The following is a 16640-nucleotide window of genomic DNA, read 5'->3' on the forward strand; positions in this document are numbered from 1 at the left end:
CAGAGATCATAGTTCTATGCTACCTTTTGTCTGTTGTCTGAAAACAGATTTTTCCCTCCTATATTTTGTTCATTTTTCTAGTTGCTTTTGGCAACAGGGTAATTCAGACCCTGTTAATCCCTCTTGTCTAGATAATAGCTGTTTTAAGGCCCTTGTCTGCTAATACCATCTTTTGTCATTTTCCATCTGTTTACATCAACTAATTTTGATGCTCGTGGATCACTATTCCTGTATCTTTACATGTCTGATATATATATATTTTTAAACTGAATGCTGGACGTTGTGGATTTTACTTTGTTGAATGTTAAATTTTGTTGTTTTCCTTTAGAGAGCGTTGGATTTGTTTTGGCAGGCTCTTAAATTACTTGAATATCAACTAATACTTTCAAGATTGTTTTTAAGCTTTGGTAGGGCAGATCTTAAGTAGCCTTTCCTGTAAGACTAGTTTAGCCTCACCCCTAAGTTGTGACCCTTCCAGATTCTCTATTAAATGCCCAGTCCAGGGTGTTCTACACTAAAGAGTTTCTTAATGAGGGTGAAAGAAGAGAGTGAAAAAGCTGACTTAAAACTCAACTTAAAAAAAACTGAGATCATGGCATCCAGTCCCATCACTTCATGCCAAATAGAGGAGGAAAAAATGGAAACAAGGGCAGATTTTATTTTATTTGGTTCCAAAATCACTGTGAACAGTGACTGCAGCCATGAAATTCAAAGACTCTTGCTCCTTGGAAGGAAAACTGTGACAAATCTAGACAGCACATTAAAAAGCAAAGACATCACTTTTCCAACAAAGGTCCGAATAATCAAAGCTATGGTTTTCCCAGTAGTCATGTATGGATGTGAGATGCGGACCATAAAGAAGGCTGAGTGCTAAAGAATTGATGCTTTCAAACTGTTGTATTGGAGAAGACTCTTGAGAGTCCCTTGGACTGCAAGGAGATCAAAGCAGTCAATCCTCAAGGCAGTCAAGCCTGAATATTCATTGGAAGGACTGATGGTGAAGCTCCAATACTTTGGCCACCTAATGCAAAGAGCTTACTCATTGGAAAAGACCCTGATGCTGGGAAAGGTTGGAGGCAAAAGGAGAAGAGGGTGGCAGAAGATGAGATGGTTAGATAACATCACCGACTCAACGGACGTGAATCTGAGCAAACTCCAGGAGATAATAAAGGACAGGAAAGCCTGGTGTGCTATAGTCCACGGGGTTGCACAGTCGGCCACGACTTAGCAACTAAACAATGAACCACCAGGGTGTTCACTAAGAACTTTTCACTTTCACAGGCTCAAACTTTGTCCCTAGCTTTGGCACATTTGTTACCAGCTGATCTTGACTCATTTTCTTTGTTTTTGGCATGTGAGAATTTCTCTTTCTTACCTACAAGTTCAGCTATAAATTGCAAAAATAATTTTTTATTCTATTTCATCCAGAAGATTTTCCTCTTAGCTTAATCAGCAATTTTACTAGAACCTGAAACATTCCATACATTCTTTTCAAAACTGATCGCAATAACCTCCTCTGTAATATCTTTCAGTGGAGGTAAAGACCTAGATTTTGTTGATACCTGGGTTACCAGGCTTTGTTTTGTAAGTTGTATGTGTTTTCAACTGTGTCTCTTTTCACTCTTTTCTGTGGTCTCTGAGCTCGAGACATAGGAAGGAGCCTTTTCTCTGCTCTTGCTTCACACTTGGCATCCTCCAACTTGAAAAGCCACCTTCCCCTCACACATTGTGTATCCATTTGCTTTTCAGATCTCGGTTCAAGTGCCATTAACTCAGAGAAGGCTTTCTTGACTTCCCTGATCCTCTCAGTCTAGGTCCCTTCCCTGTGTTACAGTTTTTTTCTCTAGAATGTTTGCCTAATCTGTATCTACATATTCATCTTTATGATTATCTTATTGACTGTGATTCCCCCATAGTCTGGAAGCCTCATGAGAACAAAGACCATTACCATTGGCTATGCATCTAGGCACATTGTTGGAACATAGAATATACATAAAAAGTATGTATGGAATGGATGGATAGGTGGATGAGTAGGGTGGATGGATGGATAGAAGTTTGTTTGAAGAATGTGTGAGTAATTGTATGAGTGAGGAAGGAAGGAGAGGAGAAAGGAGTGTATTTTGGCCAAATAACTTATTCCAGGAGCAATTTTTTGTGTGTTGTACTTGTGAAAACACTTATAAAATCAGAAAAATTTCTTTGCTTGCCTCTTAGTTCTCTTAGCCTCATATAATAGCAAATACTTCTCTGTAGGTGGCAGTGCACTTACATAAGAACTTTTTCTGAAAAAAAGGGGGGGATTATCTTGAATATTTGAAAGCATTTATATAACTTGAATCTCATATTACAGTGTTTAAAACATGCTCTCATTTTATCTAATATGGATATATCCTTAATTTATAGTTATCCAGTCTTTTTCCCTCAGAGGTATTAGTAAGTGTTAGAGAGTTATCAGTCCTCATTTTATGAAATTATGATCCATATCAGCATGTAATTCAAGAATGGAGAAGTAGGCATAGTGAATGAAAGAGTGGCTAATGTTTTATCTTTAATAGCAACAATATTTACATTATAGAATAATTGTAACTGTGGCAAATATAGACAGAACTACAAAGATATATATATATCTCAACTAGCTTTGGGGCTGAGACTTCTAAGTTGTTTTCTCAGTACATTAAAAAGAATGATCAGCTGACCACTTTACTCATGGATTTTGTATATGAAAATTTGAAACCGGAATTTATCTTTCCCAGAATGTTTTGTACGTGCTCTTACCATCTATATCAACTATAGTTCTTTATAGGGACTTCCCTGTCCTTTACCACTTCATGGAATGTCCTTTACCATTCCCTGTCCCATGGTTCAGGATACATGCTTCCACTGCAGGAGGTATGGGTTTGATCCCAGGTTGGGGAATTAAGATCCCACGTGCTGTTTGGCAAAGCAAAAAAAAAAAAAAAAAAGAGAGAGAGAAAGTTCCTTGTAATCTAAAAGTACTGTCATTAAAAGATTTGCCTCGCTTTGTTTTCTGTGTCGTGGGTTTTTCCCACATTAAAAAATATATAATAATTTGTCCTTGCAGCACTTAAATGCAGAACGGTCTTACAAGTCCCAGATTGCTACTTTACATAAGTCTGTTGTAAAGATGGAAGAGGAGCTTCAGAAGGTTCAGTTTGAAAAAGTGTCTGCCCTTGCAGATTTGTCTTCTACAAGGGAACTTTGCATTAAACTTGACTCAAGCAAAGAACTTCTTAATCGACAGCTGGTTGCTAAAGATCAAGAGATAGAAATGGTACGTCATACATTTCTAAATGGTTCTTTTAATAATGCTATCACTGTAAAATTTTTGTTATTTTAGGAAAACAAACTTTTTTTTTTAAAACAAAATGCTACAGCAAAGGTATGTCTTTCAACTTTAGATTTTATTTTTAAAGTCCAGGATATTGATTTCTGTTGTGTTGCAAACCATTCAGGACCATAACAGAGACTCTTCCTTTGTGTGCTCTGCATTTACTTTTAGTCAAAAGAATGATAAAGCACACTGACATATCAGTCAGCAAAGAACCGCAAGGTTGAGGTTTATCTAGCTAAATTATAATTTTAATGATATTGTTTAAAGTTAAATTTACTGTTTGGCTGAGTTCTTTTCAACTGTAATTCACTTCATTTTATCTGTCGTGTGCCTGATGCCTGCCATCATGCTTGCCATGTGAATATAATGCTCAAAAGGTACAGTCCCCCTCTCTCAAAGACCTCCTGGTATTGACATACAAATAATTTGGGGTGAATGTGATACTAATAAGAAATGCTGAAGGTTTCAGAGAGGAAATTCCCATTGGCCTGTGGGTGTCGGAGAGGAGTTCATAAGGGTGTACTACTGAACTCAAAAGGAATGAGGGAATAGCTTAGGCAATGGTATGGAGGTATAAATAAACTCTGGAGTGAGCAGTAAGTCATTTGCAGTGGCCAGTGTAGCATGCACAAGTGACTGAGATGCATCTGAAGAAATAGATGGGACCTGAATCCTAAAAGGATGTATGTTAAAGTTGCATAGTATAATTGAAATATCAACACGTTTTGGCTACGTTTACATTTCTGTTATTATCACACTGTGTTGAACTCCTTATTTTGTTAGCCTACTGCTTGTTAGGATGATATGATGCATTCGAGAATGATGTGTCTTGTTGGCTTCTGTAAGAAGTTCCATGTAAAAACGGATACACAATTGTCCTTAGCAGCATTCTTCATAATTGCTAAGAAGTGTAAATAACTCAAATATTCCTACATCTATGCAAGGGAATATTATTTGGCAGTAGCAGTAATGAAGGATTGATAGCTGCTAAAACATGGAGAACTCTTGAAAACATTACACTAAGTGAAGGAAGTCAGTCATGTAAGACCACACACACACACACACACCACACACACACACACACACAGTATGTTTCCATTTATGTGAAATGTTCAAAATAAAGCAGATCATAGAAAATAGATGAGTTATTGCCTAGGGCTAGTGCTGGGGCAGAGGTAAGGGAGTGACTGCTAATGTGTACTGGGTTCCATTTTGGGATGATGAAAATGTTCTAACAATAAACTATGAGAATGTGGTATGATCACATAACTCTGTTAATACTGTGTTGGCCGAAGAGTTTGAGTTTTTCCATAAGGGGTGTTACAGAAAAACTCAAACAGACTTTTTGGTCAACCCAGTATACTAAAAACCATTGACTTGTACCTAATTTAAATGGGCAAGTTGTATGGTATGTGAATTACATCCCAATGAAGCTGCTGCCAAAAAAGTGATGCTCCATTTTGTATTCCGCCAGCATTGCCTATTTTAATGTTAATCAACACGCATTAAGACATTTGCCAATTTAATAAACTGCAGCATTGGTTCAACCGAAAGAGGTTTTTCTCCTCTGAATATTCAGCAACGTCTGGAGGTATTTTTGAATGTCACACCAGGGTTGAGGGGTGCTGTAGACCTCTAGTAAGTAGAGGCCAGGGATGCTGCTCAGTATCCTGTAAGGCACAGGGCAGCTCCCTATACCAAACAATTACCCAGCACAAAAGATCAGTAGGGTAAAGGTGAAGAAATCCTGGATTACAGATACCATTTTGCTTTAAGTTATGCTTCTTTGATTATTAATACAAGATATATTATTCTCTATGTTTACTAATTAGCTGGCTATATTTTGTAAATTTTCTGTTCATTAATTCATATTTCTCATGAATTAGTTTATATTCCTTTTATTAGTAAGCTATAACTATTTACTGAGTTTATTTTCATCTGTTTTTTTCCCTCAAATTTTGGTTGTTTATAATGACTGTAGATATGTTTATTTTTGCTATGGTCAGACATCATTTTTAACTGTATCTAGTCTAAAAAGTTGTTACCCTACCTGCCTGCCCCTCTCCTAATAATTCATTTTTATTAAACTTTCTTTTCTCAGAGTTTTACATTAAATTTTTAAATATATATATAATTTATTATAATGTGCATTATGAGATAAAGAATTTTTTTTTTTCTAAATACTGATGTCTGGTTTCCCTCCTTTTGGAGAAGCATTTGGCTTACAGAATATATTTTAGGCTCAAGATAACCTTCAAAAAGTGAAGTGTTCCATAGGACCATACAAGAGAGGGAATGTGTGATTACTCCTTATCTTTCTTAACCGTGGAGTATGATGACATTCCATTAGGAAGTTAGGCATTTATAACTCACCCAACTCGGACAAAGCAGTAGTCGCAGATACTACCATGTCAGTCTTGCAAAAATATAAGAAATTTCAAAGCTGGACATGGAAATTGTTTGACATTTGGGATTAATAACTCTTAAATTAACAAACCTTCTGATACTATCAGAGAGTTGGGAAGTGATACTGTGTGTGTGTGCATTTATCTGCTAAGAAGGACACAATTTCAAATCTAGAAATTAAACGTGATTGTCAGTTCATAACAGAGAAATTTTATGAGTCTCTGATAATACATGAGTTAAGTGAACAAGTGGGAATAAGTATAGATATCTTCCTATCATTGTGCAGATGGAGAATGAGTTGGATTCTGCTCGTTCTGAAATAGAACTCCTCAGGAGTCAGATGACAAATGAGAGAATCTCCATGCAGAATCTAGAAGCTTTGCTGGTGGCCAATAGAGACAAGGAATATCAGTCTCAGATAGCACTTCAGGAAAAAGAATCTGAAATTCAGCTTCTCAAAGAACACCTTTGTTTGGCAGAAAACAAAATGTGAGTTGATTAGCACATTAAGTCGAGTTTCTTAAGTTTTCAGTACTTTATAGGTTAGTGGAATTTTAAAGCTGAAATGTAGACCATTTAATGTCATAGTTTGCTACTAATTAAACTTAAGACCCAAAATGTTGTGACTTGTCTAAGATTTAGTACCTGTTTCTATTATGTGTCTCTATTGCATCTAAATTTAAATGTAACCATCTTTGTGTTGATTGTTTCCATGGAGTTTTGGGTACAATAGAACATTTACTGGAGAAGGGAATGGCAAACCACTTCAGTATTCTTGCCTTAAGAACCCCATGAACAGTAGGAAAAGGCAAAATGATAGGATACTGAAAGAGGAACTCCCAGGTCAGTAGGTACCCAGTATGCTACTGGAGACCAATGGAGAAATAACTCCAGAAAGAATGAAGGGATGGAGCCAAAGCAAAAACAATACCCAGCTGTGGATGTGACTGGTGATAGAAGCAAGGTCCGATGCTATAAAGAGCAATATTGCAGAGGAACCTGGAATGTCATGTCCATGAATCAAGGCAAATTGGAAGTGGTCAAAAAGGAGATGGCAAGAGTGAACGTCAACATTCTAGGAATCAGCAAACTAAACTGGACTAGAATGGGTGAATTTAGCTCAGATGACCATTATATCTACTATTGCGGGCAGGAATCCCTTAGAAGAAATGGAGTAGCCATGCATGGTCAACAAAAGAGTCCAAAATGCAGTACTTGGATGCAGTCTAAAAAATGACAGAATGATCTCTGTTCATTTCCAAGGCAAACCATTCAATATTACAGTAATCCAAGTCTATGCCCCAACCAGTAACACTGAAGAAGCTGAAGTTGAATGGTTCTGTAAAGAACTACAAGAACTTCTAGAACTAACACCCCCAAAAGATGTCCTTTTCATTATAGGGGACTGGAATGCAAAAGTAGGAAGTCAAGAAACACCTGGAATAACAGGCAAATTTGGCCTGGGAATACATAATGAAGCAGGGCAAAGGCTAATAGAATTTTGCCAAGAGAACACACTGGTCATAGCAAATACCTTTTTCCAACAACACAAGAGAAGATTCTACACATGGACATCACCAGATGGTCAACACCAAAATCAGATTGATTATATTCTTTGCAGCCAAAGATGGAGAAGCTCTATACAGTCAGCAAAAACAAGACCGGGAGCTGACTGTGGCTCAGATCATGAGCTCCTTATTACCAAATTCAGACTTAAATTGAAGAAAGTAGGGAAAACCACTAGACCATTCAAGTATGACCTAAATCAAATCCCTTATGATTATACAGTGGAAGTGAGAAATAGATTTTAGGGACTAGATCTGATAGAGTGCCTGATGAACTATGGACTGAGGTTCATGACATTGTACAGGAGACAGGGATCAAGACCATCCCCATGGAAAAGAAATGCAAAAAACCAAAATGGCTGTCTGAGGGGCCTTACAAATAGCTGTGAAAAGAAGAGAAGCAAAAAGCAAAGGAGAAAAGGAAAGATATAAGCATCTGAATGCAGAGTTCCAAAGAATAGCAAGAAGAGATGAGAAAGCCTTCCTCAGCAATCAATGCAAAGAAATAGAGGAAAAGAACAGAATGGGAAAGACTAGAGATCTCTTCAAGAAAATTAGAGATACCAAGGGAACATTTCATGCAAAGATGGGCTCCATAAAGGACAAAAATGGTATGGACCTAACAGAAGCAGAAGATATTAAGAAGAGGAGGCAAGAATATACAGAAGAACTGTACAGAAAAGATCTTCACGACCCAGATAATCACGATGGTGTGATCACTTATCTAGAGCCAGACATCCTGGAATGTGAAGTCAAGTGGGCCTTAGAAAGCATCACTACGAACAAAGCTAGTGGAGGGGATGGAATTCCAGTTGAGCTATTTCAAATCCTGAAAGATGATGCTGTGAAAGTGCTGCACTCCATATGCCAGCAAATTTGGAAAACTCATCAGTGGCCACAGGACTGGAAAAGGTCAGTTTTCATTCCAATCCCAAAGAAAGGCAATGCCAAAGAATGCTCAAACTACTGCACAGTTGCACTCACCTCACATACTAGTAAAGTAATGCTCAAAATTCTCCAAGCCAGGCTTCAGCAATACGTGAACCGTGAACTTCCAGATATTCAAGCTGGTTTTAGAAAAAGGCAGAGGAACCAGAGATCAAATTGCCAACATCCACTGGATCATGGCAAAAGCAAGAGAGTTCCAGAAAAACATCTATTTCTGCTTTATTGACTATGCCAAAGCCTTTAACTGTGTGGATCACAATAAACTATGGAAAATTCTGAAAGAGATGGGAATACCAGCCCACCTGACCTACCTCCTGAGAAATCTGTACACAGGTCAGGAAGCAACAGTTAGAACTGGACATGGAACAACAGACTGGTTCCAGATAGGAAAAGGAGTACGTCAAGGCTGTATATTGTCACCCTGCTTATTTAACTTCTATGCAGAGTACATCATGAGAAACGCTGGACTGGAAGAAGCACAAGCTAGAATCAACATTGCCGGGAGAAATATCAATCACCTCAGATATGCAGATGACACCACCCTTATGGCAGAAAGTGAAGAGGAACTAAAGAGCCTCTTGATGAAAGTGAAAGTGGAGAGTGAAAAAGTTGGCTTAAAGGTCAACATTCAGAAAACGAAGATCATGGCATCCGGTCCCATCTCTTCATGGGAAATAGATGGGGAAACAGTGGAAACAGTGTCAGACTTTATTTGGGGGGGCTCCAGAATCACTGCAGATGGTGACTGCAGCCATGGAATTAAAAGATGCTTACTCCTTGGAAGAAAAATTATAACCAACCTAGATAGCATGTTGAAAAGCAGAGACATTACTTTGGCAACAAAGGTCCGTCTAGTCAAGGCTAAGGTTTTTCCAGTAGTCATGTATGGATGTGAGAAAGCTGAGTGCTGAAGAATGGATGCTTTTGAACTATGGTGTTGGAAAAGACTCTTGAGAGTCCCTTGGACCATAAGGAGCTCCAACCAGTCCATTCTAAAGGAGATCAGCCCTGGGTGTTCCTTGGAAGGAATGATGCTAAAGCTGAAACTCCAATACTTTGGCCACCTCATGCAAAGAATTGACTCATTGGAAAAGACTCTGATGCTGGGAGGGATTTGGGGGCAGGAGGAGAAGGGGACGACAGAGGATGAGATGGCTGGATGGCATCACCAACTCTGTGGACATAGGTTTGAGTGAACTCCGGGAGTTGGTGATGGACAGGGAGGCCTGGCGTGCTGTGATTCATGGGGTCGCAAAGAGTCGGGCACAACTGAGCAACTGAACTGAACTGAACATATTGCCTTTGGGAAATATTATAACCAGATTAGAAAAAAAAAGCAGTTCTGAAACCAGAAGGATTTTTCTATTTATGGGCCTGCTTGGTATTGCTACCCAGTCTTTTCATTGTCACATGGTATTTCCCTGTGTACTGGGTACCTGGAAGCACTACTGTGTTCACTGAATGCTGGAGACTTCCCCCAGAGCACTGATTGTGACTTAAAAAAAAAAAAAAAGACTCCCTAGCACTGTTAGCACCTATTACACCACTGGAGGATTAGATGGAAATGCCTGCCTGCGTGTGTGTGTGTGCTGCGTGTGCTTGGTTGCTCAGTCAGGTCTGACTCTGGGAATTCATGGACTACAGCCCACCAGGCTCCTCTGTCCATGGGGTTCCCCAGGCAAGAACACTGGAGTGGGTTGCCATTCCCTTCTCCAGGAGATCTTCCGGACCCAGGGATCAAACCCCAGTCTTCTGCATTGAAAGAGGATTCTTTACCATCTGACCCACCAGGGAAGCCCCCCTGCCTGCATAGTAGATATTTTATCACCTTTGTCACCTGTCACAAAACCTGACGGGGACCCTTAGCCTCTGTTCTTATCCATCCCACCTGTAACACCGTTTAATCCAGCCTCAACTCTGCCCTCCCATCTGAGTCGGGAATGTGGGGAAGGTCAGGAATCATGGTCTCAGGAATTGGCCACTTGTGGGAGCCCCTGACTGAGCACAGACTGCAAAACCAGGGCTGGTTTCCTTCAGAGACTGTTTTTAGGTTGTGGCAGCTGTAACTGAGTCACTCTTTCAGTCACTGCAGCTGGGCTTTAGACTGGACCTTCAGAATGATCCAGTTCTGTAGGATCATTTCCTCAGGCCACAGGTGGAGATTGCTTCAGTGAAGTATGCCAAAACTCCCACCTTAAGGGGGGTACATTCTGTTTTAGACTGGCTGGTGAGTAGTGTCACCTAGAACTAGTCAGCTTGATAAACTCTTGTGTTCCTAGTGTCTAGAGTTTAGACTCCAGCAGTCCATATTGTAGTCCTGGAAGCCAGCAGAGAAGACAGAATGTTCTGGCAAGAGCGGTCACCTCTGTCATTATCTTCCTCATGGTAGTGTGCTTATCAGGATTTTGGAGGCATTGTTTAGCCCTAAGGAAGATCCTGTTAAATTGAACAGATTTTTTGTCTTTAACAGTTGGATATATCAAATTTCATTACACACATATATAAGGCATTTGGTCAATTAGATATACATTTATGTAACCACTGCATATTCATCATGGTGTTAGTGAATTCCAGTGTTATATGCATTGGAATATGCACATCATACAGTGAAGTAAATTGTAAAAATGATCTGCAGTGAATTGATAATATAGGTAGATAATAGTATTACCATATCTAAAAATAGGGAAAATTAAGTTTAAGTAATTGAATGGGGCTGAAGGCAATGGCACCCCACACCAGTACTCTTGCCTGGAAAATCCCATGGACAGAGGAGCCTGGTAGCCTGCAGTTCATGGGGTCATGAAGAGTTGGACACGACTGAGTGACTTCACTTTCACTTTTCACTTTCATGTATTGGAGAAGGAAATGGCAACCCACTCCAGTATTCTTGCCTGGAGAATCCCAGGGACGGGGGAGCCTGGTAGGCTGCCATCTATGGGGTCACACAGAATCGGACACTACTAAAGCAACTTAGCAGCAGCAGCAGAGACAGCTTAAAGGGCTTTTAGTAGACTACTTTGCACATTTACTGCATCTAAAATTGGCATTTTTAATTTATTTTATCTGTGTGAAATTGACGTATTTTAGATGCACCGATACATCTGTAAAAACGAGAGTGTTGCTTGGCTTCAGCTGAGAAACCATGGCCAACATGGTTTTAGGTACCCTAGGAATACTTTGGTATTCTCCCTTTAATCAACCATCATTCGCATTCTCTACACAGGGCCATCCAGAGTAGGGACGTGGCCCAGTTCAGGAACGTCGTGACGCAGCTGGAAGCTGACTTGGACATTACCAAGAGACAGCTGGGGACGGAGCGCTTTGAAAGGTCGGTTCAGCAGTCTGGAAAGCACTGTTTCTGGAATAATGACAGACTTTGGTTATTTCGTGGTGATTAGACTTTAAAGTATGATTTGAACTGCAGTTTTACAACAGTGTTGGTAATGTTGCTGGATGTAAAAGTTCAATTAAAGTGTCCCTATTTTGCTTTAGGGAGAGGGCTGTGCAAGAACTCCGCCGCCAGAATTACTCAAGTAATGCTTATCATTTGAGTTCCACAATAAAGCCAAATACAAAATGTCACTCACCAGAACGTACTCACCATCGATCTCCTGACCGAGGCCTAGATCGATCATTAGAAGAGTAAGTGGTTTAAGGATCCATTCTTTGGGGAACCATATAGCAGTAAGCACTGAATATTTGAGGGAGTAAGAAAACTCAGTAACCATCTACCATTAATAGTGCTATTTAAAACATCATTACATAATTGGATATGTTGACATTTTTAAAAAGTATTTTGATTATTAGTGTCATATAAATATGTTAAAGAAAGATGTCTATTTTATCTAAAGTTTATATAAATTATATTTTAAAAATCTGATTTTCTTTAATTTCTGTAACATACATTATTATATACTTTCATAAACAAACTATTGGTTAATTATTGTAGCACCAAAAATACATATACTCTAGGAAAGTAATAGGCTAATTTTTCAAAGGAAAATATTTTAGCTATATTCCTAAATGGTAGACATTTTGTAAAAACATTTTTATTTAGAAATAATTTCAAACTTACAAGAAGTTAAAAATAAAACAATGCAAAGAACATCTATACACCTTTTATCCCTACTCACTGTTATAAAAATTTTACTCCGTTTGCTTTTTCTGTGTTTATGAGGCAGTATGAGCTGTCTCACACATTCGTACTCCTGCATTTTCTCCTCCCTGTCTTTCTCTCTTGGCTTCCTCCTACCCGCCTACTCCCTGCAACAGACATTTTTAAACAGTAACCAATACCTCCAGTTGGAACCATCCTCATAGGTTTCTCCCTTGCCTCCTTCCTTTCCATATTTGTATGATGCCCTGTTTTCTCCAGTGAGAGGCCTGGTCAACATTAAAACATTCACTCAACAACGGTAACACAGTTATTCCTTCGCTCAGTCCCAGAGTCTATCTAAAGAACTTTCAAGATTTCTTCATCTGTGTCACTACAATAAACAGGCCAACTTAGGAAAAAGTTCAAAATCTATTTACAATTCTTCCTTCCTGTCCCATACATGACCTTTCCAAAGTCTTGAGGGCATACAGTCAAATACTGTATTCATAAATTACTTGGATTATTTTTTTTCACTCTCACTGTGGTGATGGTATACATTTAAAATAACAGTAGATTCACTTGTTTCAATTTGCTTTCATTTTTCTTTTTTCTTTATTATGCTGAGATGTCCTAACCAAGAAGAAGAGATGTCTTTCCATTGTTCAAATTTTGCTTTGTGCCTTTAAGGAATGACTTGTAGTTTTTCTTTATACAGGTTTTGAATATTTCTTGTAAAATTCACTCCTGAATATTTTATTACTTTTTTGTTACTATTGTAAATGGAGTTTCCTCCATATATTATGTCTTCAAATGATGCTACTTTTGCATGTTAATTTTTTAAAATATTATCTTGCTTTTATTTCATTAAATTTCGTTATTAATTCTTTAGGGGTTTCTAGGTATGCTATCATGTCATCTGCAGAAAGAGATATTTATTTCTTCTTTTCCTATTTTTATCTCTTGAATTATATTCTCTGGTAAATAGCATTTGTTAGTATCATCAGAATAATGACAGATAGTTGTGGCAAAAGTGGAATTCCTGTTTTAATTCTGACCTGTAGTAGGAATGCCTCTTTTTTTTTTTTCTTGTTAATTAAGATACTAGTTTTATGATTCAGGTTTATGTATTTTATGGTATTAAGGAAATACCACTTATTCCTATTTTTTTTCAAGATTTTTTTTTATTAGGAAACAGTGTTTTTGTCAAGGATTTTTTTAGCATCTATGAAGATATGGTTTTTCTCTTTAGAATTATTAATATGTGGATATATTAATTGATTTTTCAACTACTGAACCATGTTTGAATTTCTGACATAAATGAGAAATTGGTCATAGTCTGTTATTTTCATAGTGTTTGGTAATATTTTATTTATTTTAGATTTGTATATCAATATTCATAACTGATATTGACCTGTGCTGTTTCTGTTAAGTTTAGATATCAATGTTTTATCTGCTTCTAAAAAATAATTTGGAAGTTTTTGTTTACTGTAGTTTGAAACAAGTTATACAGTTGGGGATTATCTGATTTCTGAAGAGCCTTGGCTCTATTTTTGTGGGGTGTACTTCCTTGGTAACTTTTTCTATTTCTTCTTTGGAAATTAGTCTTTTTAAGCTATATGTGTTTGTCTAAAAACTATCCAGGCTTTTAACTCTAGGTTTTCTGCTTTATTTGCATAGAAGTAACCAATGCAGTATCTTATAAACTTTTAGGTTTCTTCTGTGTCAATAGTTATTCCTGTTGCCATTTCTTATTTGTATGCTTGTGCTTCTCCCTTTTGTTTGTTGATTACCTTAGCCTGCGGTTTGTTTACTTAGTTCATCGCTTCAAAGAACCAGCATTTGATTTAATGATTTAATCTATTTTCTTTCTCTGCTTATTAATTTCTGTTTTTATTTATATTAGTTCCTTCCTTGTGCTATTTTTTCATTTACTTTGTTGATTTTTTTCCCCTAGGTTTTTGAGTTAGAAATTTAATACATTTATTACCATTCTTTAACTTTTATCAATGTAGATATTCAGGGTTATGAATTTTTCTATGATTACTGCTTTAAATATATCCCACAGATTCTGATATATAGTGTTTTTGTGATCATTATTTTTAAGAATTTCTTTAATCTTTGTTTGTATTTTCATTTTTACCCAAGAGTTATCTGATAGAAAATCTTTTAATTTTCAGTGAGAAGTTTTTTGTTTGATTTGGTTTCATTTTTAATTTTCAGTGTTATTATGTATATTATTTGTAATATTTCTATTTTATGGAAACTACTGATGTTTTCTTTTTTAAATTTTTTTATTGATGTTTTCTTTATACTTTACTACATGTTCAAGTTTGGTGAACAGTTCATGTACACTTGAGAAGATGTATTCTTTCTTATCAGGGTATAGTGTAATATATCCAGAAGATTTACCTTTTTAATTTTACTTTGTTCTTTTATAATGTCGTTTAATTTTGTTCACTTGATTTGTTTTACTAAGAATGGCATTTTTAAATTTCCTATTATTGGTATGTTTTTATTTCTTCTTATATCTCCTATAAATTTTGTTTTATATAGGTGGTTTGCTGTTTTATCTGTTGCATAGATATTCTGAATTATCATATCTTCACTGTGAATGTGGCTTTTACAAAGTGTTATTTTCTGATGCACTTAATTTTTTTGGAAGGAGGAAGGACTTGTCGTCTACTTTGTCTGGTTTTAGAGTTACAACTCCTATTTCCTTATTGGGTCCACTTGCCTGGTAAATCTTTGTCCATCTCTTTTTTTAAATCTCTGCATTTTAAATGTCTCTCTTTAGACAGTATGGATTTGAGTTTGACTTTATGAACCATTTTGAAATTTTTTTTTTAAGTAGGTGAGTTAAGCTCCTTAACATTATTGATATAACTGTTAAATTTGGTCTCAACTCTGTCATATTATGTTATGATAACTGTTTACTATGTGATATTTGCTCTAATTCTTTCTCTATTTGGTTATCCTTCTTTGCTTGTAACCGTTTCTTTTGATATTCAGGAAGTTTTGTGTCTTATTATAATGGTTACCTTTCTATTAATACTTTTAATATAAGTGTCCTTAAAGTATCCCTTTAAAAATTTTTAAGCTTTTGCTGTTCGTTTTAAATGGTACCTTTTGACTACCATCTAATATCTAGACATGGGCTTCCCTGGTGGCTCAGCAGTAAAGATTCCACCTGTGAATGCAGGAGACGCAGGTTCAATCCTGCCTAAGTTGGAAAGATCCTCTGGAGAAGGAAATGGCAGTCCACTCCAGTATTCTTGTCTGGGAAAATCTCATGAACAGAGGACCCTGACAGGTTACAGTCCATGGGGGTCAGAAGAGTTGAACACAACTTAGCGACTGAACAACATCATCTAGACAACAGTCAATGTGCTTAATTTACTTTTCCCAACAGCTGGTCTGTTTCCTGTTACTATAGTGTTGTCTTTTCAGGTTGCCATATAAATGGAATCATGTGGTATATAGTCTGCAGTGGCTGACTTTTACCCAGCCACTGGGTAAAATATTAGATTTATATATTAAAGATTTATCCAGGTTGTTGTATATATCAGATATTACTGGATATTGCTTTTAACTGCTGAATAGTATTTCATTGTATGGCTGTAACACAGTTTTGTTTTGCTCTGTTTTACTCTTTATTTTGAAATGATTAGTCTCACAGGCAGATGCAAAAATAGTACGGAGTCCCACATATCCTCCGCCAGCTTCCCCAGTGGCCATGTCTTACAGTCCATGAAACTGGCATTGATATAGCTAACTAACTAGCAGATACACCTTATTCAGTTTTTGCTAGTGTGTGTGAAGTTTTGTTCTTTTTTTTTTTTTTTTACATACCACACATAGAACAACACGGCAGTCAAGGTTCTGAATTGTCCCATCAGCCCCAGGGAGCTCATTCCTTCACGATACCCTTTCATGGGGACATCCTCCCGTCCTCCTCCCTGTCCCCTAGCAAACTCTACTTTCTTCTCTGTCTCTGTAATACTGTCTTTTTGAGAGTGTTGTGTAAATGGAATCACACACAGGATATCATTTTGTGAGAGTGATTCTTCTCTCTTAGCACAATGCCCATGAGATCCATCCAGGTTGCTGTATAAAGTCAATACTTCTTTCTTTTTTATTGTTGAGTCCATATTATTGCATGATATAGATGGTTCACAGCTTCTGAAAACTGGGTGATAAAATACATTATATCTGATTTCCTTCACAGAAGCTGAGGGGAAAAAAATTCCAAGTATTGCCAAAGTAACACTAGAAT

General features: G+C 37.2%; 1 protein-coding gene across 12 annotated transcripts in view; it reads left to right on the forward strand.

Annotated features, from left to right (window-relative positions):
• The window catches only part of TSGA10 (testis specific 10), an 89661-nt gene that overhangs the window by 72253 nt on the left and 768 nt on the right, over window positions 1-16640 (forward strand). For 11 of the 12 annotated variants that reach the window (XM_060413957.1, XM_027967062.3, XM_042246432.2 and 8 more), the window contains 4 exons: window positions 3083-3292; window positions 6045-6247; window positions 11495-11599; window positions 11764-11913. In XM_060413957.1, coding sequence (XP_060269940.1) covers window positions 3083-3292; window positions 6045-6247; window positions 11495-11599; window positions 11764-11913 — 668 coding nt within the window. Of the gene's footprint in view, window positions 1-3082; window positions 3293-6044; window positions 6248-11494; window positions 11600-11763; window positions 11914-16640 lie in introns of those variants that run through there. The other variant, XR_009600186.1, reaches the window with a different exon arrangement.

The sequence above is a fragment of the Ovis aries genome, chromosome 3, assembly GCF_016772045.2.
Source record: "Ovis aries strain OAR_USU_Benz2616 breed Rambouillet chromosome 3, ARS-UI_Ramb_v3.0, whole genome shotgun sequence".
NCBI classification, from domain to species: Eukaryota; Metazoa; Chordata; class Mammalia; order Artiodactyla; family Bovidae; genus Ovis; species Ovis aries.